Here is a 23,392-nt window from a genome sequence, read left to right on the forward strand (position 1 = left end):
CGGGCCCTGGCAGGGCGGTGCGGAGGAGGCGGGGCCACCCCTGGGAACCTCCCGGCCCCACCACGTGACCCAGAGCCGGGCTCCGCCCCGCACCGTCCAGCGCGCATGCTCGCGGCTCCGGGCGCTGAAATTCAAATTTGAACGGCCGCAGGAGGCCGAGTCTGACACTGAAAGCTGAGGGAAGAGGAGGGTTCGCTGTCGGAGAGTTCCCCCGTCCCGGACTCCTTTTCTCCAGGAGACACACTGAGCCGAAACTCACTTTTCTCTTCCTGAATTTGAACCACCGTTTCCATCGTCTCGTAGTCGACACGCGACGCCTGGGGCCATGGACCCGTTTACGGAGGTGAGAAAATCTGCGGGTGCAGCCAGCCATGACCCCTCTTGGCCCCCGCCTTCCCTTCCTACTGTCCACCTGTGTGCCCACCGGGCGGGGAGCGCGTGCGCGCGCGTGCGCAGTGTGAGCGTGCGGGGTCGCGCGGGGTCGCGCGGGGGCCGGGCGCGGCTGCAGGGGCCGGGAGGGGACCGTGGCCTGCCTGTGCGTCTCGGGTTTGTCCGCGGTTTCGTTGTTGTTCCTGCCCTGCAGATGAAACTGTGGGAGGAAAGCTATGAGTCTGTCCTGAAAGGCAGTAGTGAAAATACTCTTGTCAGTATTATAATGTCAGTATTATAAAGCTCCTCTGCAGTCCTGTCTGCCCACCCCCGGCCACCCTCGAGAGTGAGGCTTGGGCCTGACCGAACAAGTTCTGCTGGAACAAGCTGGAATACCTTGCAGGGTGGAGTCTGGTGGCCAAGTGACTAAGTGCTGTGTGTGCAGCCGCCGCCTGGAAAAGGAATGGAATGTGATTTGCGGAGTTCACTCGGCCCGCGGAGGAGCTATGCATTTAAGGATGCCGTTAATGACAGCAAAACGTTAAAATAGGCAGGTGCCTGAAACCATTGCATTCGTTCAGAAAAAGTCAGTAGTTCCTTTGGAGCCCATTGCTCAGTCAGCTAGCAAAGAAGTTTACCTGGGATTGACTCTTTAGATGAAAGGAAACAGTGCTGCCAAGCCCAATGTGTATAAACCAAAATTTTCAGCCCACGATTTTAAAAAAACAAAACAACAGTGTAAAGAACTAAATCTTTCCGTGTCTGTGGAGGTTATCATTACAATACTTACCTCATCTTTTGTTCCTTGGAAATAGGATATGGATTATTTCATTATTGTGTCAATTATTAATCTAGCTTTAGCTGTTGAGAATGTATGTTGACACATTCAGAGGTGTCTTGTTGCCAGTTGTCCACTCCATTTTATTCCAGGACAGTTCCTCTTTCTTTAGGCTGTTGTGCAAGTTTCAAACTGTTATTTTTTGAATCGTTGCAAAGTGGGCCGAATAGTGTCTCTATACTAACTTCAAAAACTTGAATGGTATGGAGAGGAGTAATACTTTCTTTTGGGGGGATATAGTTCTAATTCCAGAAGTTAAGTCGAAGATACTGATGAAAGGTTTCAACAGTTGGAGTTTACTTGTATTCCAACATGACAGTTATCTATTTTTCTGTTTCAAATTCTCAGTCATATTGGAGAAAACACATCAATTTGTTTACCTTATCTGGAAATTTTAATAGAAAAATTCAGAGCATATTTTTATTTTAGCTTTAAAGAATAGAGCTGGTCATGCACTAAATATCTTTCACTTATACTGAAGTTAAATAGGATATATTATTTTATGTTACTAATTCAGAGTAGGATTCCTTAAAACGTGAGCCCTATGTGTTCTCCTAAGTAACTGACAGGAGCAAAGCATTTTGAAAGTTGGCTGAAAATTGTATTTTGTTTTACTTAAAAATGTCATTCTGAAGCTAGTACAAATTTAGAATGTGCTCAGAAATATGTATGGTTTATATTATGAAAAGTTAGGTCAGTTGCAGTTGGAATAAACAGCTTGGACATCTTTTCCTTAATTGGTAATGAGTGAACCATTTGAATTGGTTCCAACTATTAGGTGCTTAATTAGAGCATTCATGACATTTTTGCACAGTGAAATGAACTTCTGGTACAGATCCTTTGTCCAAAAAGGACTAAAAGTCAGTATAAAATGACTTTTTTAATCAGTTCCTTCTCAGAACCGTGGGACACAGAAAATTATTTAAGAAACTTTTCTCAATTCTCCTAAGGATGATTCATAACCAATGCCATCCTACAAACATAGGAAAGAAGTTAATTCATTACATTAATGCCAGGGTATTAGGGCTCAATTCTTTTGGTAACTCCAGTTTAGAAGGGCTACAATCATCCTACACTCTTTTCCTCAAATAAGACTTCTTAGCTCACACTCCTCCCTGCCGTCACTGGTGCTATTCTGGCACACTCTTCCTTTCCCTGCCTCAGCTGCCTGGCAAACTCTGATTTGACCTCCAGCTCAGTTTGATCTCCCCTTCTTCTGAGGGGAGATCACCTTTCACAGTGCTCACCCCACTTACCTGTTGAATGCATTTACCTGTTGAACATGCTTCCTGCCAGAATGTGAGCTTTATGGAGGCAGAGACGGTTTTTTTCTATTCAGAGATATTAATATTTTCCTCAACATCAAGCATATCCAATAACATTTTGCTGAATTAACATAGAAGAGCGCCATTAGGTACAAATTATTTTACAAACAAATAATTACATACAACAGTAACTGTTAGAACATTTTAGTAATGTTCTTTTTTTATCAAAGAAAACTTCAAAATATATCAAGAGTTGAGTAGTATAATAATCCCTTATAAGGCCAGGCGTGGTGGCTCATGCCTGTAATCGTACCACTATGGGAGGCCAAGGCGGGAGGATTGCTTGAGGTCAGGAGTTTGAGACCAGCCTCAGCAAAAGTGAGATCCTATCTCTACTAAAAATAGAAATAAATTAGCTGGGTGTGGTGGTGCAGGCCTGTAGTCCCAGCTACTTAGGAGGCTGAGGCAGGAGGATCACTTGAGCCCAGGAGTTTGAGGTTGCTGTGAGCTAAACTGATGCCATGGCACTCTAGCCCAGGCAACAGAGTGAGACTGTGTCTCAAAAAAAAGAGAATATAACCCCTCATCATCCTGCTTTTGCAAATTTCAACATGTGGCCGTTTTGTTTCACTGTATCCCCCTCTTACCCGTCCTACTGACTTATTTTGAAGCAAATTCTAGACATCATATAATTTTATACATAAATACCTCAGTATTTATCACTAAATGCTAACTAAAGACTTTAAAAAAATGCTGTTATTGCACCTAAAAAATTAAAAATAATTTCTTAATATCGTCAGATATCTGTCAATGTTCATTTCCCCAAGTATTTCATGTATAGTTGTTTGTTTGAATCAGGATCTGGACAGGGTCCAGTGGGCAATGTCCTTTACTGTTCTTCATGGACCAACCAGAAATGAAAAAAGAATCCATCTCCTGTTGACTCATGGACTAACAAGCAGCCAAGGCAGACATCTATTATGAGCAACTGATAACATTCACAAATTTTGTTGAAGGTATGAAGCTAGTTAGTTCTGCTGACAATAAGTTCTTAAAAAGAACAATTGGATTTAGTCAAGAGACAGTTTATAGCAAAATAGTTAAGAGCCCAGCCTTGGGAGCCTGGTTGGAATACTGCCTGCCAATTCTTAGCTATGTGACCTATGGTATGTTATTTATTTATTTATTTTCCTCTAGTCAAGGATGTCAAAGCAGATATGGTGTGTTATTTAACCTGTGCCTCAGTTTCTCATCTGTAAAACAATAGTAGAAACAGAACCTACCAAATCAGGTTTTGAGAATGAAATAGTGTGTGCCAGACATTGAAAGTACTTTATATTAAATCCTACATAATCATTAGTGAGTGTTGTTATACTTGTTAGGTGAATTTAAAACCGTAAACTTACTACTCATAACATCACTGTTAGCCTCTTTCTTAGAAGCTCTGCTCACATGATGGTTATCCCAGTCTAAGAATACTACAGGGAAACCCAGAGCTAGATGTGCTGAACCAGAACTTTGCATATAGAAACCTTAAAAGAGAAAAAGCTACAATTAAAATACTTTGTAAAAACATCTTTTATTGTGAGATACTTTTAAATCCTATGTATGCAGGCTGAATATAAATAAGTAAACAAGTAAATAAACATATTGCTACTGATTTGAATGGAGGTTCTCTTACTTTCCAGAATTACTTCTTGTTTTAGAGACAGTTTCACACTCTGTTGCCCAGGCTGGTCTTGAACTCCTGGCCTTAAGGGATCCTCCTGCTTCAGTCTCCTGAGTATCTGGGATTATAGATGCCCGACTATATCTTCCAGAATTAAATGAAAGTTTCTGTGTTGAGCTGAGAAAGAGCTGCTCGAACATATTGAAAATAACAACAAACTAATTTGTATTGAGTCTACTCTGTTTAAGAAGGCAGAGAAATTAATAAGATCTCCTAGAAAAATTTCTGTCAGAAACGATTTGGGGTGTGTGTGGCAAAAATTGTTTAGGGCTATAAGCTTCAGTTATCTGAGATTCATTCATGTGGAATATCTTACTTCCTGATTATGCCTCTACTGTTTGCAGAATAAGGTGTGATATTTGAAGGAATGTGACTTATATTTAAAAGAATTCTTAAATTCCTGATACACTATTACAAGAAAGGGCTACTTGTCTGTACTGAGTACTACTTGTATTTATTGAGCTGTTGAGTTTATGTGCTTAAGATACATCATTCCTTTTACATTAATAACCTTTAGTGCTTTTTAGCTTTATTTCACAGATTAGGGAACTTTTTCGGCTTATCTACTTTAATTTTTTTTAATCGAGGATTTTTTTGAAACTAATGTAATCAGTAGAACACTTATACAAGTAAGTGTTTTTGAATGACAAAACCACATTCTTTTGTTGTGACCCATTGCTCATGGTAAGTGAAGCTATACTGACTCACAAATGTTCTAACTGACCAGAATGGAATGTGGGCATGTCCATGAGTGAATATAATTAGGCTAGTGTTGTATGTGGGGAATGATGTTTTTTGTCATGGGGGAAATTATCAGGCATATATGAATTTGTATAACAATATGGTCATTCTTGAGTTTGTTAAAGGAGAATTTTATTTAGAGAGTGAAGGTCTTGTGTTTGGAAGGCATTTGATTCATAAATTATTCTTTTAGTGATAAAGCATTTCAGTTTAGTGTCATTTCTTTCAGTGAACTTTAAATTAGAAATCATTCCTAAGAAAAGCAGAGAGTTGTACCTTCTTTCGAATTTAACTCATGCTTCTCTTGTGTACTCAGAAATTTTTAGAAATTGTTAGTCTAATTTAATTAATTAATTAATTGTTAAATTATTTTTTTCTTTTCTTTTTTTTTTCCTTCTACGTGTGATGGTTGGTCTTGAGCCTGTAGGGAGCAAGCTGACTCCAGACTTCTTGAAGTCCATGGTTCTTTGCCTCTAATGCTTAGAGGTCCAAAGACAGGGAACCACAGACACACCTTTGTAGGAGGGGTTTTATTATTTTTCAGAGTTGGTATCTCACTGTGTTGTCCAACCCCTGGGCTCAAGTGATCCTCCCACCTCAACCTTCTGAGTAGCTGGGACTACACACCTTGGGTTTGTTAACCCTATTTTAATCAAGGAATTTAAAAAGGTCAAATGGAATTTAATTCCTCAGTCTGTACTAACGACCACATGTGTGTATGCAGGGCAGTAATAATAATCTGCATCTCTCTTTTAGTTGTGTACATTTGAAAGAGAATAAATTGTTTTACATGGTCTTATGTTTTTTACTATACTGACTCAAAATAGGAACATCGGTTTAGGGTAAGGAAAGAGGAGTTTTCATGATTTTATGGAATGGCTTCAATTTAAAACTATTTTATTATATACTGATGTTTAATTAAAACATAAGATTGTTTACTTTTTTTTCTCTTGGGAAGCATCTTATCTTTTCAAAGAATTAATATGTCTTTTATCTCTTGCTGCTTATCACCACCTCAAATTTTAGTGGGTATATTGGTTTTGCTGCCGTAATGCATTACCACAAACTTAGTGGCTTAAATGACACGTATTTATTATCTTACAGTTCTGTAGGCCAGAAGTCTGAAATGGATTTTACTGGATTAAAATCAAGGTGTCAGCAGGATTGTGTTCCTTCTGGAGGCTCTAGGGGAGAATCTGTTTCCTAGCCTTTTCTGGCTTCCAAAGCCCATCTGCATTTCTTGGCTTGTGGCCCCTACCTCTATCTTCAGAGCCACTAATCACATTAGTCTGACCTTTGCTTCTGTTGTTGTCACATCGTCTCTGACCTCACCTTCCTACCTCCCTCTTTTCCCTTGTAAGGACCTTTGTGGTTATGTTGAGCCCACCCAGATAATTCAGGATAAAATCTCTCCATTTGAAGATTCTTAATCATATCAGCAAAGTCCTTTTTGACCCATAAGTTAACATATTCACAGGTTCAGGGGATTAGGACAAAAGCATCTTTGGGGGATTATTATTCTGCCTACCATGGTGGCTTGAAACAGCAACCACTCTATTTCTCATGATTCAGTGGGTCAGCAATTTGTGTTGGGCTCAGCTGGGCCGTTTTTCTGCTGCAGGGGTCATGCAGGAATCTTCAGTGATCTGGCAAATTATCTGGGGCTGGAGGGTCTAAGATGGCCACATTCACTTGTGTAGTGGTTGATGCTGGCTGACGGCTGGGCCATGTATCTCTAGTAGAATTAACCTGGGCTTCTTCATGTGGTAACAGTGTTTCAAGAGAGCCCAAACTACAAGATCTCTTGATGCTTAGGAAGTCATACAGTATCACTTCTGCCGTATTTTATTAATCAAAGCAAATCATAAGGCCAGCCAAGATTCAAAAGTAGGGAAATAGATTCTATCTTTTGATGGAAGCAGAGCGACTTTGTGGTCATTTAAAATCTTATATAACTAACTTTGTACATTTTATTCACCCTTTAATGTTCCTATTGCATCTGTAATAATTATGACATTGGGGTGCTCATTTAGTGAATCTTGACTTAATTACTTAGGATTTCACTTTTGAAATGTATTTAACTGTTATCCTACATGGCCACTGGTGATTTTAGAAGATACTGCAGTTTTGGGAACCTTTGATGAAACTGGTTTTAACACTCTGATATATTTACATATGTAGAAACTGCTGGAGCGAACCCGTGCTAGGCGAGAGAATCTTCAGAGAAAAATGGCTGAGAGGCCTACAGCAGCTGCAAGGTCTGTAACTCATGCTAAGCGAGCCAGAGAGCCACTTTCAGAAGCAAGTAACCAGCAGCCCCTATCGGGTGGTGAAGGTAAAAGTAAAATTTTCATTTATTAATTAATTTATTTTTTGCTGCATGATTTTATTACCATAAATGTTCAGTAAAAATGAACAAATGAGGCCATCCTAGCACACCAGATGATGGCACATGGAAGTCCCAGACAGGCCAGTCTGCAGCCCGTCCACACAGAGCTCTGGCACCAGCTCTGACAGCGAGGCTTGGCCTTCCTGGGGTAGGGGCGGGAGATGGCCAACCTGTATGTGCACGTCTGCGTGTGTAAGCATGGGCACATGTGTGCATGCGAGCACACACAGCTGTGGGAGAAAAATGTTCATTTTTTTAAAAAGAGACAAGTCTTTCACGTTTCCTTATGCATGTAAAAGAACCAAGGTCTTTATGAGACAAATATAACAGCCTCTGACAGAAGAACAGCCTTCTATTCTATTTCAGCGTTCTTACATTAGGCCTAGGACCTATGAGGTTGGAGCAGAGTTTCTTTTTCTTTAATAACAAATATTTCAAATTATGGGCAAGCATTCCTGTAATCCCAGCACTTTGGGAGGCTGAGGTGGGAGGATTGCTCGAGGCCAGAAGTTTGAAATTAGTCTGAGCAACATAGCGAGACCCTGTCTCTACAAAAAAAACGGAAAAACAAAACAAAACAAAAACTCAAACCAAAAAACTCCCAAATATTTCAGATTAATTGATTGAACTTTATTTTTTTCAATCCAAAGTTATCCTTAAATCCCCAAGAGAAGAGAAAAAAGGAGCAGGGTAACACTTACACTGGTAGCGATGTAGTTTTTTTGCTCCAGCAGTGCCAGAACAGCTAACCACTAAGTTCAGGTGGTGTCTCTGGCATGAGCAAGGCAATGGAAGGCAGACTATTTGCACATGCTTGAAATTTAATGAGTCTTTTTCATCCTTGCTTTGCTGAACCAATTCCCTAGGGCTGGGCTTGAAGCTTAGGTTGTTAATCCTCAGAAGTAGTAGAATTAAACAAAAACAAATACACACACAAACACAAACAAACCCAAACTCACCTGGAATCTTATCTTATTCTTTCCTAAATCCTGGCATCCCCAGCCAGCATCAGCCAGCTGCCTTAGTCTTTCACTGGAGTGTAGAGTAGTCTAGAGATGATAATCTTCTTTAGTACAACTTTGGAATACTTACATATGAAAAGAGAGTATTATAGAGGGCAAAACCGATATTATAAAAAAAGCAGAGAAGAGGGCATGGGGCTGGCTTAGTTATTTTGGAAGATAACCATAGAATAAGTATTTATTTATTCATCTTGAAGGGAGGGAAGGAAATATACATTATATGGTATTCAGCCAGAAAAATAGAGGTCTGTCCTTAGTGTAGGATCTTTCATTTTCACTGTGAGATGAGTTTCCACCATTAAGTACTATGTACTTAAAAACTAGTGTTTGGAACTACATTTTCATGCTTAAATGGAAGTATTTAATTAAGCATCAAAATGTAAATGTATTTACTATTTCATGTAAGAACTATAAACCTGAAGAACTCTGTATTTTAAGGTGGTGTTGCATGTTAAAATAGGAACACTTTCAAAAAATGAATCGATGAATTCATAGAAAATGGATCCATAAATGAGTTATAAAAGATTAGAAAGTTTCATGATATATATTTAATGAGGTTGATGTCACATAAGGGCAATAATGACTTACCATTAACATTATATTCCTTTGGTCACTGCCAGAACAAAACCACTTGGTTAGACAGCCAATGAAACTGACCTCATATGAAATTTACGTTCTTACTTTTTAAAATATTAATTTTCCAGGAGATATATTGAGACTGATTCCTGGGTAGAAATAATATGCTTTATGCTTGGATAGCTCCTTTTTATTTTATAACTTTTTTACTTATAGGTATTTGCTCATAGATGTTTAAAGAAATGTTGTTAAGTGTTTGTACTGGTGAATTTGTTTGGTATTAACCAGATAATTCACCTTTTCTGTTCCCTGCCTCTCTCTTAAACCTCCAGCCAGGTGCCCTTCTACCCTTGCTTATTGGTTATTGTTCATGAAAGATTGTTTCAAAAACAAAAAACTTGGTTTCTACCCTTAGCTCAGCTGTGTGACTTTAGGCAGGTAACTTAATTTCTCTAGGCTTGATTTTTTAACCTAAAAATGAGGTGATTGGGCTGTAGATCTTATAACCATAAATTATATGCTTAAAAAGGAATCTTTGATATCACATTTCTAAGTTACAGAAAGAGTGTGGGGTTTTACTATTTCTTGTAACTAACATCATTTAAAGGAATAGAGAAAGATGGTGTTTTACTAACTTGTTAGGTACCTACCTCAAGTTTTTCATGCCCTGAGAAATTACAGAATTTTGACTGCCTTCTTTAATCCTTTTTAATCTAGAGAAATCTTGTACAAAACCATCACCATCAAAGAAACGCTGTTCTGACAACGCTGAAGTAGAAGTTTCTAACTTGGAAAATAAACAACCGGTTGAGTCAACTTCTACAAAATCTTGTTCTCCAAGTCCTGTGTCTCCTCAGGTGGAGCCACAGGCAGCAGATGCTGTTAGTGATTCTGCTGCAGCCCCAGCATCCCTGCTGGGTGCCAGGAGGGGGCTGAACTCAAGATTAGAAGCAACTGCAGCCTCCTCAGTTAAAACACGTATGCAAAAACTTGCAGAGCAACGGCGCCATTGGGATAATAATGATATGACAGGTATAAATTGTATAGATGATATGGTCCATACATCTTTTTCAATAAGATTCAGTTTAGTATGTTGAAAATTTTCTCACATTTAACACATGGGAGGTAAATGCTTTTGTTTTATCTATATCCTGAGTATCCTTTGCTTGCAAATGGCTTGTATACCTATAGTATGTTTATAAGTTGGTTATGTTCTCATGATGAGGTTCTTGGACTAGTTCTGATCTTATAACTAAATATTATATCTTATATTTGCTATAAAAAACAGTTGAGAATAAACTATACTTGGTATTATTAGCATTTCTGACCTTCAGCTCTATATTTAAAATATGCTATTTCATGGATTCACTAAATAAAGTGTGCAGTGTTGTTCAGTAGGGGAAAGAGAAAATGTCAAAAATCATAAATTGAGCACCTGCAAAGTGTGTTATGAGTCTACAATGCTGGCCACAAATGAAGTGACCTAATTCTTGCCTTTTGTGAGCCTATAATCAGATGGAGAACCTGAGAAGTAAATCAACAATTATGCAATGGGGTTATGCTATGATCAGTTTTTTTATCTCCTGCCTTGTCACCAAAAAAAAATAAATAAATAAAAAATACCTTGAGATGACTTATAAAAATACTTATATTATAAAATAAGAAAATTAAGGAACTCAAGATGAAGAGAAAATATGAGAAGGAAAGACAAAGAAGTGGAAGGTAAAGTCAGTTTATTAAATACAGGCTATAAAGTCCTCTTCTTGCTAGTGGCCAATGCAAAGAAGTGAAATTATCAATTACATGAACTAATGTTCATAAGCTAAAAGCACAACCATCTTTGGCACTGAGACTGAGAGAACTTTCTTCCTTGTGTCCTAAAGATGACTTTGTGGGAGCTAGTAAACTTGTTAGATTTCTCAAGGTACTCAGATGGCATGGCTCCAAGCTCCGTTCAGTAGAAGCACTTCTAAAGTGAGCTAGCACCGTGCATGTAGGTGGACAGGTCAGTGGCTTCCTGGGCCTTACCCAAGGAAGCATTCCTTAAGCCTTTGTTCTCAGCCCTGCTGATGTGTATCAGAATCACTCAGACCTTTGGATTGGAATCTCAGAAGTGTGGTAGAGCCCCAGGGTGTGCTTTTGTCTTTTTTTTTAAAAACCTCTTAGGTAATTCTGATGCATACCCAGATTTGTGACCAAGTGGTCTGAGAAATGGTGGACTACATATATTTTAGACAGTCTTCCATAAATACCAGTTCTTTTAACTGAAATTTTGGCAAATATCAGACAACAGAGAGTTAAGATTATATTTCCTGGAAGTGATAATAATCTAAAGAGCAAACACTTCCTATTGAATATGCTAGGCATTGTACATATTTTTGGTTCTAGTAGCATTTAATCCTTACAACAAACTTATGAGATATATACTACTTTTATCTTCATTTTATAGAAGAGGAAACTGGGTTCAGGGAGGCTAAGAAAACTACCTGCCATCAGCCAGCTAAAATTCAAATCCCAGTAGTTGTACTTTAGGACTCCTATTCTTAGCTGCTGTGATCTGCCTGACTTTTTTGGACACATAACAAAATGCAGATAGTCTATGGTGTCACTACCTGTTCATTTTAGTAGTGGGTGGAGTTAACCATGTTTCTTTATAAAGGCTGAGGAAGCTAACCAGTAAACATGTTACTGAAAACTCAGCACTTGTCCACCAGGCCGAATCACAATGAGGACAAGTGTTTTGGGGAGGAGGAAAGAGACCTTTTTGTCATCTCAAAATCCAAATTTCCCGAACATAGGCAGAAGTACAGAGCTTTTAAAGGGAGGGCTTCTTAGTTCTAGGCTATTTTGGTTAACTATTCTAATAGTCCCATCTCTTCCAAGGACAAAGCCTGTGAACTCCACCAGCTGCCTACCTGAGGATCTGGTGCCACCTGGGATAAGAACAAAAGGCCTTTTCCCTCCTCCTCTACCACTGACCGGAGGCAGGGATGCCCATATCTGTGGGAGGAGGGGCAGCTACTGTGTTACAAAAGTGCCTGGATAGAAGGATGCCCCATTGCTGTTTTGTAGGAATTATCTTTGGGTAGCACAGTGCAGATTATCCTTTTTAAAAAAAAAAAAAAAAGGAGAGGGTTGTGGTTTAACATATGGTCAAAAGAATAACCAAAGCCCTAAACATTCTAGAGCATAAAGCACTGCAGTGATTTTGACCATTTTGAAAGCAAATGTTGAAAAAAATGCCCACCTCCACTTTGAAAATAAATTTCATTAAGGGAAATGTCTGATTTCAAGATATGAAACTTGTGAATAAAACATTTGTAATGAATGGTTTAGTGATTGCTAAACAAGACTGTGGATATCAGTCAGTTAAATGTTTGAGAACTTAGACTAAAATATAATTTATCTGAAGCCTGTCATTCTGACAGAGAATAGTTAGAAGAGTTAGAGGTCTCTTAAGCCCATTCCTAAAACATGACAATAAAACTGTCATCTGCTTAGAGGACAGTGCTTAGTCTAAGGAAGATGATAGAGGTATGTAAAAGGGTATTGTAGGGAAGGTGGTGGTCAGGGAGGCTTTTCTGGAGGAGACAGAGGCAATTCAGGTAGACTTTAAAGGACAGCTGGCTTCAGAGAGTAGAGATAATCTAGGCAGAACAACCAGAATATATAAAAAGCACAGAGGCAAGTAACGTGAGTATAGTGTGTGTATAAAGATTTGGTATTCTGGTGTATAGAGCATGTGGTAGAAAACCAAGAGATAAATTTGAAAAAAGCAGCAGGGTCCAGATTGGAATATAACTAGAAGTTGATAGAGAGGTACTGGGAAAGTTTAAAGCAGGTTAAGTGTTTTAGAAAGATCTAAATTCTGGCATCAGAATTGAGGAAGGGTTGGATAGGACAAAGATTTGAAGAAGGAAGACCAGTTAGAATCCAGGTGCAAAACAGTGAGGGCCTGTGGAAGTGACAAGGGGAAGCTGGACTGGAGAGATTTAGGGGAAAGAATCTATAGGACTTAATGATTGGTTGGTGGAGAATGAGGGAGAGGGGAGGAAGAGGCCAGATTTCTGGCCCCAATGACTGGGTAGTTGGTGATGTCATTTACTAAGATGAGGAGGAATATGTTCGGGGCAATTTTAATTCAGATATGTTATTTGGAATACCTATGGGAAAGCCAAAAAGAGGTAGTTGATAGCTGGAAGACCATGAAGGTAGGCCAGGAAGACAGGGGAACTGGTAGAGAATAATGTCACAGACAGAAAGGGAGTGATAATTTTAGAGATGTCAAGAAATACAAGGCCTGCAAGGTGTAGACTGGCACTAGTGACAATAGCAAAACCAACTTCAGGGCAGTGGTGTAGGCAGAAGGCTGGTTGAAGGAGTTAGGTGGTGAGTGAATATTGTGCAGGGAAAGAGGGGTGGTAACTAAAGAGTGTATGTCAATGAGGTGATGTTTATTTTTAAGATGAGAGAGACTTGAGCATACAGTAAGTAGTCTCTCCGCTTATCCTCTGGGGATATGTTTCATGACCCCCACTGGATGCCTGAAACCTTGAATAATACTGAACACGGTTGCCATCAATTGCAACACATTTCTGTTCATGTCTTCCACCTGCAACTGTAATGCCTTGCCCATCTTAACTAGGCACTTAAGCACTCTGGCCGTAACTTTTGCAGTTTGAGGTGCGAGAGCAAGACTGGCATGAACTTCTTTTTCCTTCTTCACAGTTTCACAGATAGAAGATTCATTTTTACCATAGATATTAGGAATTTCAGCATATGGTTTTTTTTCTTTCCTTATTAAGTCAAGAACTTGCCCCTTTTCACTTAAAGGAAGCACTTTATGTCTTCTCTTTAGCATAACAAAATTGCCAGCATCACTACTCTTGTGCTTTGGGGCCATTGTTGTGTCAAATAAGGGTTACTTGAACACAAGGACTGCAATACTGCAACAGTTGATCTGATAACCAAGACAGCTACTAAGTGATATTGTGCAGGTAGTGTCTACAGCTTGGATATGCTGGCTATGTCCCTGGTGAGATGGTGCGAGATTTCATTACACTGCTCAGAAGGGTGGTGCAATTTAAAACTTCTGAAGTAGACACATACATAGGAAAGACAATGTGAAGACACAGGGAAAATGGCATCTGTAAGCTAAGGAACTCCTGAGTTCATCAGAAGCTAGGAGAGAAACATGGAACAAATTGTCCCTCACAGCCCTTAAAAGGAACCAACCCTGCCAATACCTTGATTTCAGACTTGTAGCCACTAGAACTGTGGGCAATAAATTTCTGTTGTTTAAGCCAAAAATAAATAAACATGAATTGTTTATTTCTGGAATTTTCCATTTAATATTTTTGGACCACAGTTGACTGCTCATAATGAAATTGGGAAAGTGAAACCAAGGATAAGGGGGGTGTACTGTAAGGTCATATGCTGCTTTACAATGGTTCAGTCCATGGTGGACTGCATATGCTATGGTGGTTCCATAAGATTTTAATACTGTATTTTTACTGTACCTATGTTTTGATGCACAAAACATGTATGTTGATATGTTTAGATGCACAAATACTCACCATTGTGTTACAGTTGCCTGCAGTATTCAGTACAGTAACATGCTGTACAGGTTTATAGCCTAGGAACAATAGATTATACCACATAGCCTAGGTGTGTAGTAGGCTAGACCACCTAGGTCTGTGCTAGTATACTCTATGATGTGCACTTCTAATGATGCATGTCTCAGAATGTATCCCTGTTGGTCAGTGACACATGACTGTGTTTATGTGCAGAGAAGAGTTTGTAGAGAAAGAGATGGGTTATTTGGAGCAAGATCCCTGAGAAGGTTTTGGAGGGGTAGAACTGAAACTTCAGACAGCGGTAGAAGCCTTAGACAGGAGGGATCCTTCTTTCCTTGATTGAATTTATGGAATAGGAAGTGCCACGAACCTTGGCTTCCCTATATACACACTCTGTATACATACTCTGTGTATGTGTATATATACATATATATATATATATGTACATATATATATACAGGCCTAGATCCTTTGTCAGTTAAATATCAGTATTTGAGATTTATTTCCAAATGGAGTAACTATGCAGAAAAATGTTTGATTTTGTTTAACCCTATGCTGTGCAATACAGTAGCCAGTAACCATATGTAGGTATTTAAATTTTAATTAATTAAAATGAAATAAATTTAGCTTTTCATTTGCCATAGCTGCACATTTCAAGTACTCACTAGCTACATGTGGCTACTGGTTACTGTATTGACTAGCATAGGTATATCTGTCATCATAGAATGTTCTATTTTACAGCACTGGTCTAATCCATTTTTAAAACAAAAGGTTCCTGTGAGATACATAATCTTAAATTGTGCAGTGTTATCACAGCATGATTTAATTCTAAAAATATAATCTAAATGTGCGGTATCCTACAGTGTTTATGTTTCATGAAACAATTGAAAAAAATAGGTGTAATAGTGTTTTTTAAAAATTTGGATTAAGTATCACATTTGGTTTGAAAAGATATTGTCAAGTTTAAATAGCTTGGTAGTTTCATTCATAGAAGAGTTTTTCACTGGTTCTTAAACCTGTTAATCTCATTTACAAATTCTGTATGGAGTGATTCTGGTATTATATACGTCACTGTAACTCTTAAACATGGCTTTTAACTCTTTCTGAAAACATTTTCAGATGATACTCCCGAAAGCTCACTCTTCTCACCAATGCCATCAGAGGAAAAGGCTGCCTCCCCTCCCAAACCAACCCTTTCGGATGCCTCAGCAACTCCAGTTGGGAGAAAGGCCCGTCTGGCCAACCTTGCTGCAACTATTTGCTCCTGGGAAGATGATGTAAATCATTCATCTGCAAAGCAAAACAGTGTACAAGAACAGCCTGGTACCACTTGTTTATCCAAATTTTCCTCTGCAAGTGGAGCATCTGCTAGGATCAATAGCAGCAGTGTTAAGCAGGAAGCTACATGCTGTTCCCAAAGGGATGGCGATGCCTCTTTGAATAAAGCCTCATCCTCCAGTGCTGCTGATGCATCTTTGGTTAATGCCTCAATTTCCAGCTCTGTGGTAAGTCAACACCATTTTGGTCTTTGGAAGCCTTTTCTTTTTTTGTTTTGAATGGTAATGTGTGTGTGTATATGTAGGTATGTATTTTATAACATATGCAAAGTGTATTTATATGTAGTTTTAGAATATCAGTTTCATAGAAAGTAAAAATCATAAGTTTGGTACCCTGTCCCAAGGTAAATTAGCAGTTGGCAACTGAAATTACATTAATTTAAGGCAAATTCAAAGTCTATGATAGTGGAATAATGGAGCCTCTTCTTGGTCATTAAAGGGAGAATTGAAAATTAAATACTCCATTGGAATGCTTTCTGTATATGTGTAAATATAAAATTTCAACTATTTCTGGAATGACATAATAAACTAGTAGCTATAATTGCCTCTAGGAAGGCTAAATTGCTAAACAGGGCATGACACTTTTTTACTGTATGTCCTTTGGAAATGTTTGAAACTTTTACTTTGTGTAGGTATTACCACAACAGTTTTTAAAAAACAATTAAAAAAAAACTCAAAAAGGATAAAGACTGTTGTGTTCTTGACCATTGTCTTTTAGTGTAGAGCCAGGCTTTGGAATTAAACAGACCTGCATTCAATCCTAGCTCTGTCACATAATTAGAAGTATGGCTTTGAACTACATACTTAATCTTGCAAAGCCTTGTTATATGTAAAATGGGGAAAAGGGTTATTTGGAGGGTTAAATAAGGTAAGATGCATAAAGCACTTAGTGTAGTACTTGGCCACATAGTAATCACTTAATTTATTATAATTAGCCATCAAGTACATGATACAATTTTGTTAAATTGATACTGACTTAATAAAAATGTAATTTGATCTAATACAGTTAAAAATTTAATAAAGGTACTAGTGTAATAATATGAAGAAAAAAATTTTTAAATGGAGCTTATCCTACCACTAATACTTAATTACCCATCAATATATTATGCAGATTGAACTACATATTATAATTTAAGTAATAGCATTTTCTAAGTTGATTTTTCTCCCAAACCTTTCAAATTAGTTTAATCTCTTAGAGAGCGAGAATATTTCATTTTCATAAATCTTGTATAAAGGCTATTAGGTTAATGGGATTTGAATTGTTTGGGTATAGGAATTCTTATAGATACTGTGAATGTTGTTGTTCACCCTAAGTGTTTTCATGTTTCAGAAAGGTACTACTTCCCCAGTGAAATCTACTACATCCATCACTGATGCTAAAAATTGTGAGGTAGAAAATCCTGAGCTACTTCAAAAAACTCCTGGTAGTCCTCTGAAAACAGAGCTATTGAAACCAGTTGTGAAGTCAACTGTATCCCAGACAGTTCGGTCCAAAGAACTGAACAGAGAAATTTGTCTGCAGTCTCAATCTAAAGACAAATCTACAACACCAGGTTATGTATTTACAAAAAATCTAAAGTTTACTCTTATCTATATGCAGGATATTTATTCTAAGCATTCTAAATATCCAATTGTGAATGGTACAGTGTTGGTTTGCCAGGGCCAATGCTCGAATGTTCCAAATGAGACTTCTACATATTCAGCTTTCATTGATTCAATGAATATTCATTAGTGTAGACTAGTCCATTTACTGGTCAAAGTATTTAACCTGTTACATTTTAACAGTTTAAACATGCTTTCTATAGGATGATCATGCTAGATATTTTTTTCTATATTTTTTGAGGCAGACAAAGCATATGCAGCCAGAAATCACGTTTTAGGGGCAAACTGGAGAAATATTCTAGAAGCCAAGTATGCAGAGTAGTACTTCTCAATCTTCATTATGAAGGTACCCGTAATAGCAGAGAGAAGTGGATGTGCGAACAAATGACTCCACTCCCAATTTTATTTATATATTTACTTATTTTTGAGATTTATAAATAATAGAAATTTCTTTCTTTTTTAAATGTTATTTTTTTATTGATATATAATGTACATATTAAATATTTTGGGGGTATATTTAATATATTCATATAATTTTATAAACATCAAATCAGTATCATTGGGATATCCATTACCTTAAATATTTATCTTTTCTTTTCTTTACACTACAAACATTTGAATTCTTCTTTTCCGGCTATTTTGAAATATACAATAGCTTATTGTAAACTATAGTCACTCTACTGATTTACCAAACACTAGGTCTTAGTTCTTCTCTCGAACTGTATATTTGTACCCATTAATCAACCTCTCTTTATCCCCTAATTATTTTTATGTGTGTATATTGTGTGTGTGTTTACATATAAAAATTCAGAATTTCCTACTATAGTAAACTGATGCTCCAGGAAATGCCGTATTTGTCTTGTGACTTACACCTTGTGCACACTCCCACATACTATTGGTTGAGAAACACAGGACTAAACTAAATGGTGCAAATATGTGCACCTTTTACTTTGAACTATATTCTTGTTCATTGGAAGGCCTTTTAATTCTAAGGTTTAACTTTTTGAAAACATAATCTCTCCAGAAACTGTAGCTTATCATAAAGGGGAAGTAAACAGAGAGATGAGAGTGGGGAAGCCATTACTTATAGGATAAGAAGAAATCAGCAGTTTCCAGATAAACCAAAATGAAAATTAGAAGCAATAAGAAGATCCCCATATGGAATAGGGTTAGTTACTCCCAATTTTCTAAAGACTTAAGGCTTAGATAGAAGCCTTAAGTCCTTTTATTGTTCTTGGCTGCTGGATATATTCAGAATCGTATTTCCAGGACCTCAGAGATATTTGTTTAGATGCTTCTTTGTATTTCTAATGGACCCTAGTTTGAGATATAGCATGAAGTGGTAATAAGGGACAGATGGAGTCCTCAAACTATGGCCATGGGTCAAATTCTGCCCTTTGCTTGCTTTTGCAAATAAAGTTTTATTGTAACACAGCCACACCTATTTGTTTATACATCCCCTGTGGTTGCTTTCATTCTATAATACAGAGTTGAATAGTTGTGACAGAGGCCATATGGTCCGCAAAGCTCAAAATATTTACTGTCTGGCCCTTTACAGGAAAATATTTGTCAACCTCTGATATAGATAAGCCTATTTTTATATAATGCAACCCTAGAATCCTCTTGATGGGGCTGATAGAGACACCCCATTTGTCCTACTTTAAATGTACTTCATACTGTTTTAATTGAGTACTGTTTTAAGATATTATAAAATCGAGTTGTCATTTTGGTAAAGTGAATAATCCCTAATTTTTCTTTTATTTTTATTTATTTATTTATGTTTTCTTTTTACCCTCCCAGCCCCCTAATCCCTAATTTTTCTAAAAAAAAAAAGAAAAGAAAAAAAATTCCACATTTTCACCTGTTAGGCTTCCTAAAAGCAAGATAAAATACACATGACTATAGAAATGTAAGTAGCTGGAAGTTATGGCCAAGACACTTGGCGGTGAAAGTAGATTCATCAATACACATACAGTCAATTTTTAGTAATTTAAGTTCTGATTGTTCGGTTTGAGAATTTTCTAATCCCCATTGACATCTCACTCTCCCTTTTAAAACTTCTTTTTTTGGCTTGGTGCAATAGCTCACGCACATAATCGTAGCACTCTGGGAGGCAGAGAAGGGAGATTGCTTGAGGTCAGGAGTTCGAGACCAGCCTGAGCAAGAGGAAGACTTCATTTCTACCAAAAATACAAAAAATTAGCTGGGCATGGTGGTGTGTGCCTGTAGTCCTGGCTACTCAGGAGGCTGAGGCAGGAGGATGGCTGAGTCCAGGAGTTTGAGGTTGTTGTGAGCTAGGCTGATACCACAGCATTCTAGTCTGGGTGACAGAGTGAGACTTTGTTTCAAAAATAAAAAAAATAAAAAATAATTAAAAATTAAAAAAAATAAAATTTTTTTTCTAAGAACTTAATCTTATGAATAAATTTTAGGACATGTAATAAAATAGAATTGTAAGGTAGATTTTTTAAAAATTTTGAACTATTTTTATATTGTTTACTTTGTGAATGAATATTCCTAGTAGAATCAAAGCATTTTAGGGCTGTAATGGAGTTTAGAACTTTTTCCACAGAAATCATATTTATTACTTATTTTGAATAGCTTCCAAAAATGTGTGTGTTTTCTATAGGAGGAGCAGGAATTAAGCCTTTCCTGGAACGCTTTGGAGAGCGTTGTCAAGACCATAGCAAAGAAAGTCCAGCCCGGAACACACCCCATAGAACCCCCATTATCACTCCAAATACAAAGGCCATACGAGAAAGATTATTCAAGCAAAACACATCTTCATCTACTACCCATTTAGCACAACAGCTCAAGCAGGTATGGTATACTACATTTAACATAATTCATCACATGATCTAAGCATACAATCTAGAAATAAAAAATGTGAATTCTGATACTAGAGATAAGTAGCATCTTTATTCTCTGTGTCACTCATTTCAAATTGGAAATATTGTCCTAAATTCCATATGTATTGTGAACTTTTTAATTGTAAAACCAATGACAAGAAAAGTTTCAGTAGTGTTTGGATATACTTAAACATGCTGTTGGCTCTTGTGTAAAATGTGGCTTTTGATGGGTTTAGGAACGTGAAAAAGAACTAGCATGTCTTCGTGGCCGATTTGACAAGGGCAATTTATGGAGTGCAGAAAAAGGCAGAAGCTCCAGAAGCAAAGAACCAGAAACCAAACAGGTAATGTAAACAAGAAATATAAAAGCGAACTTGGCACCAAAGTAGTGTTGGATCTAATTTGTAGTGCTGTATTATAAAATAATTCTTTACACACTTTCCTATTCCAACCAACTGTCACTTTCCATTCATAAACTCATTAAATGTACGTACCAATTCTGCTTTTCTCACGGTATTTTCCCTATCTCAATGGCATTCTTCACCATATTTGCTGATAACCTGAAAATCAAGTTTTAAAAAATTTATTTTCGTCATTCATTTGATTTCAGATTCTTCCTAACAATCTACTGAGATGCTGGTTCTAAAATGTTTCTCAGAATCTACTTTTCTCATTGATGACTGTATTAGTTTCCTCAAATGCCCTATTTTTAGACTATCTGGAATCTTTTCAGATCACATCCCTTCCAGATTTCTCTTCTCCTGTCAAATTTCATCAGTCAGTCTTCAGCAAGATCCCTACTTATGGATGTAAACCATGTTCTATTTCATTTACATGCCTACTGTGCACAAAGTACTGTGTTAGGATATGTTTTTAAGCTAATAGAATTATACTACAGTGAGGACTAATGGAAAGTACAGGAACAGCAGGTCCTCAACCTTTTTTCCTTCTCACTTGCCATAGGACATCTCTTCTCTGTTGTCGTATCTAGATTCGGCCAAGCACAGAAATGCTGGTGATGCTCAGCTCTGCTGTGCTGATCTCTCTCCTGAACTCTAGGCTTGATGAGCCTTCTGTGCTCTGCTGTACCATCTTCCGCTTGTAGTCTGTGTCTTCACTTGTGGCTTTACTCTGTGCCTTGCCATCTAAAACAATCTGGGAGTTCTTCCTTGGCTCCTTCCTCTGGTTTACTGTGTCTTCCCATCTGCTTGCCCCTAGCACACAGACACATAAACACACACATCCAGTGATAAGTTTTCTAAATCTGTCACCAAGCTGCCTTGCCTTCCTTATTTTCCTCTGCCATTACCATTTTCACTTCCATAGCTTTGTACTGAACACCCTGCTTCTAGTCTGGGCTACTCTCCAATCCATCTTACTAGTTGCTGCCAGAGAAATAATTTTAAAAGGCAAATATTCATGTATTTACTTGCTTAAAATCTTGGAGAGCTCCCCATAGCCACCATCAGAAAAATGTCCAAACTGCTTGGCTTGACATAGAATCATTCCTCACCTGGCTTCTCTCTCCTCCTCCACAGGTGTGCTTCAGTCCTGCCATGCAGACTATTGGCAGTCTCTCAAATGTACCCAGGTTTTCAGATCTCTTTGCCTTTGCCATGCTATTCTGTCTTCCTGGAGTATCTCCCTGGTGAGCTCTTACTTTGTTAGGAATAGGTCAAACTTTAATCCCCTCTGGGAATCCTTCCTTTAACCAGGGAGCCCCTCTTTTTTCCACTCACATCATCATATGCATACTTTAACTGGAATATTATCTTCTATGAATATTTTAGCTTTACATTCTACCACTATCTATGAGAACCTTATCTACCTCTGTGTTCTTAGTGCTTGGCTCAGACTGGCACCTCAATAAATTTGTATTTGAACGAAGGAAGGGAGGAATGTGCTGATCCTTTCCATCTAGAGGTGGGGAACCTGTGGCCTTCTGGATCCTTGAGTGCAGCCTTTAGACTGAATCCAAATTTTACAGAACAACTTCTTTTAATAAAGGGATTGGTTCTATGAAGTTTGGATTTGGTTGAGGGGCTGCACTTGGGGATCTGGGGTCCACATGTGGCCTTGAGGCCGCAGGTTCCCCACCCTTCATGGACCACTACCCTTGTCAAGTTCGTCCGTGATCTTCAGTGATCATTTTCAATTAACTTGACCTGTTAGCAGCATTTGACATGGTTGGTCACTCCTTTTGAAGTACCTTTTTCACTTAAGTTTGCCACTATATCATGGGCTCGTGGTTTTCCTCCAATGTCTCTGGAGAGTTTAGAGCAGTGGTTCTTAAAATATATTATATTTCAGCCTGAGCAAGAGTGAGACCCCGTCTCTACTAAAAATAGAAATAAATTATCTGGCCAACTAAAAATATATATACAAAAAAAATTAGCCAGGTGTGGTGGCGCATGCCTGTAGTCCCAGCTACTTGGGAGGCTGAGGCAGAAGGATCGCTTAAGCCCAGGAGTTTGAGGTTGCTGTGAGCTAGGCTGACGCCACGGCACTCACTCTAGCCCGGGCAACAGAGCGAGACTCTGTCTCAAAAAAAAAAAAAAAAAAAAAAAAAAAATTTACATTAAATAATTTCTAGAATGGTACGGCTGGTAAATGGTGAAACCAGGCGTTCTAGCCAGACCTTCTGACACCAGAGCCTTGTCCTTTAACCACTATAATTAGTCTTGGGTAGTGATCCATGGTAAAAGGACATGGGGCATAGTGAGTTTATTTGACCTTATATTTTCAAAGCTATGAGTTAAGCCTTTGAAAGTGAGTAAAGTTGCTTTCATTACCACCATACTTATTTGTTTATTTACTCAATAAATGTTTGTTTACTGTATACAGAGCACATAAGCTTTTTACTCTAGGTACTCTCAGTCCATTGTTCCCACTTCGGAAATGCATTTGCCCTGTCTTATTCTTTTCCTCCTCAAACTTCTTGCCTACCCTTAAAATAATCAGAAGCATAGCATTTAATAGTTTACTTTGTTTTTTTGCATCAAAAGCTTCTGACCTGAGAGACAACGTCTAGAATTAGTTTGGAACAAGAATACCGGGGTTTGTATACTGTCTCTGCCAGTTTCTAACTGTGTGTCCAAC

The 23,392-nt window shown here is 38.0% G+C and overlaps 2 protein-coding genes and 1 non-coding gene across 4 annotated transcripts in view; 1 reads left to right on the forward strand and 2 right to left on the reverse strand.

Moving 5' to 3' along the window:
- The window catches only part of KIAA0895 (KIAA0895 ortholog), a 50,076-nt gene extending 49,691 nt beyond the window's left edge, over window positions 1-385 (reverse strand). Inside the window, exon 1 of the mRNA XM_045565147.1 lies at window positions 260-385. Coding sequence (XP_045421103.1) covers window positions 260-373 — 114 coding nt within the window. The 5' untranslated portion in view covers window positions 374-385. The remainder of the gene's footprint in view (window positions 1-259) is intronic.
- The window catches only part of ANLN (anillin actin binding protein), a 56,382-nt gene continuing 33,093 nt past the window's right edge, over window positions 104-23,392 (forward strand). For both annotated transcript variants that reach the window (XM_045565143.1, XM_045565144.1), the window contains exons 1-7: window positions 104-343; window positions 7,124-7,277; window positions 9,647-9,961; window positions 15,625-16,010; window positions 17,173-17,395; window positions 20,074-20,264; window positions 20,530-20,637. In XM_045565143.1, the coding sequence (XP_045421099.1) occupies window positions 326-343; window positions 7,124-7,277; window positions 9,647-9,961; window positions 15,625-16,010; window positions 17,173-17,395; window positions 20,074-20,264; window positions 20,530-20,637 (1,395 nt within the window). In that variant the 5' untranslated portion in view covers window positions 104-325. The remainder of the gene's footprint in view (window positions 344-7,123; window positions 7,278-9,646; window positions 9,962-15,624; window positions 16,011-17,172; window positions 17,396-20,073; window positions 20,265-20,529; window positions 20,638-23,392) is intronic.
- LOC123647882 lies at window positions 5,339-5,469 on the reverse strand. The gene has a single exon (XR_006738411.1). It is a non-coding gene; the product is annotated as a small nucleolar RNA SNORA38 (small nucleolar RNA).

The sequence above is a fragment of the Lemur catta genome, chromosome 11 (genome assembly GCF_020740605.2).
Source record: "Lemur catta isolate mLemCat1 chromosome 11, mLemCat1.pri, whole genome shotgun sequence".
Classification (NCBI taxonomy): domain Eukaryota; kingdom Metazoa; phylum Chordata; class Mammalia; order Primates; family Lemuridae; genus Lemur; species Lemur catta.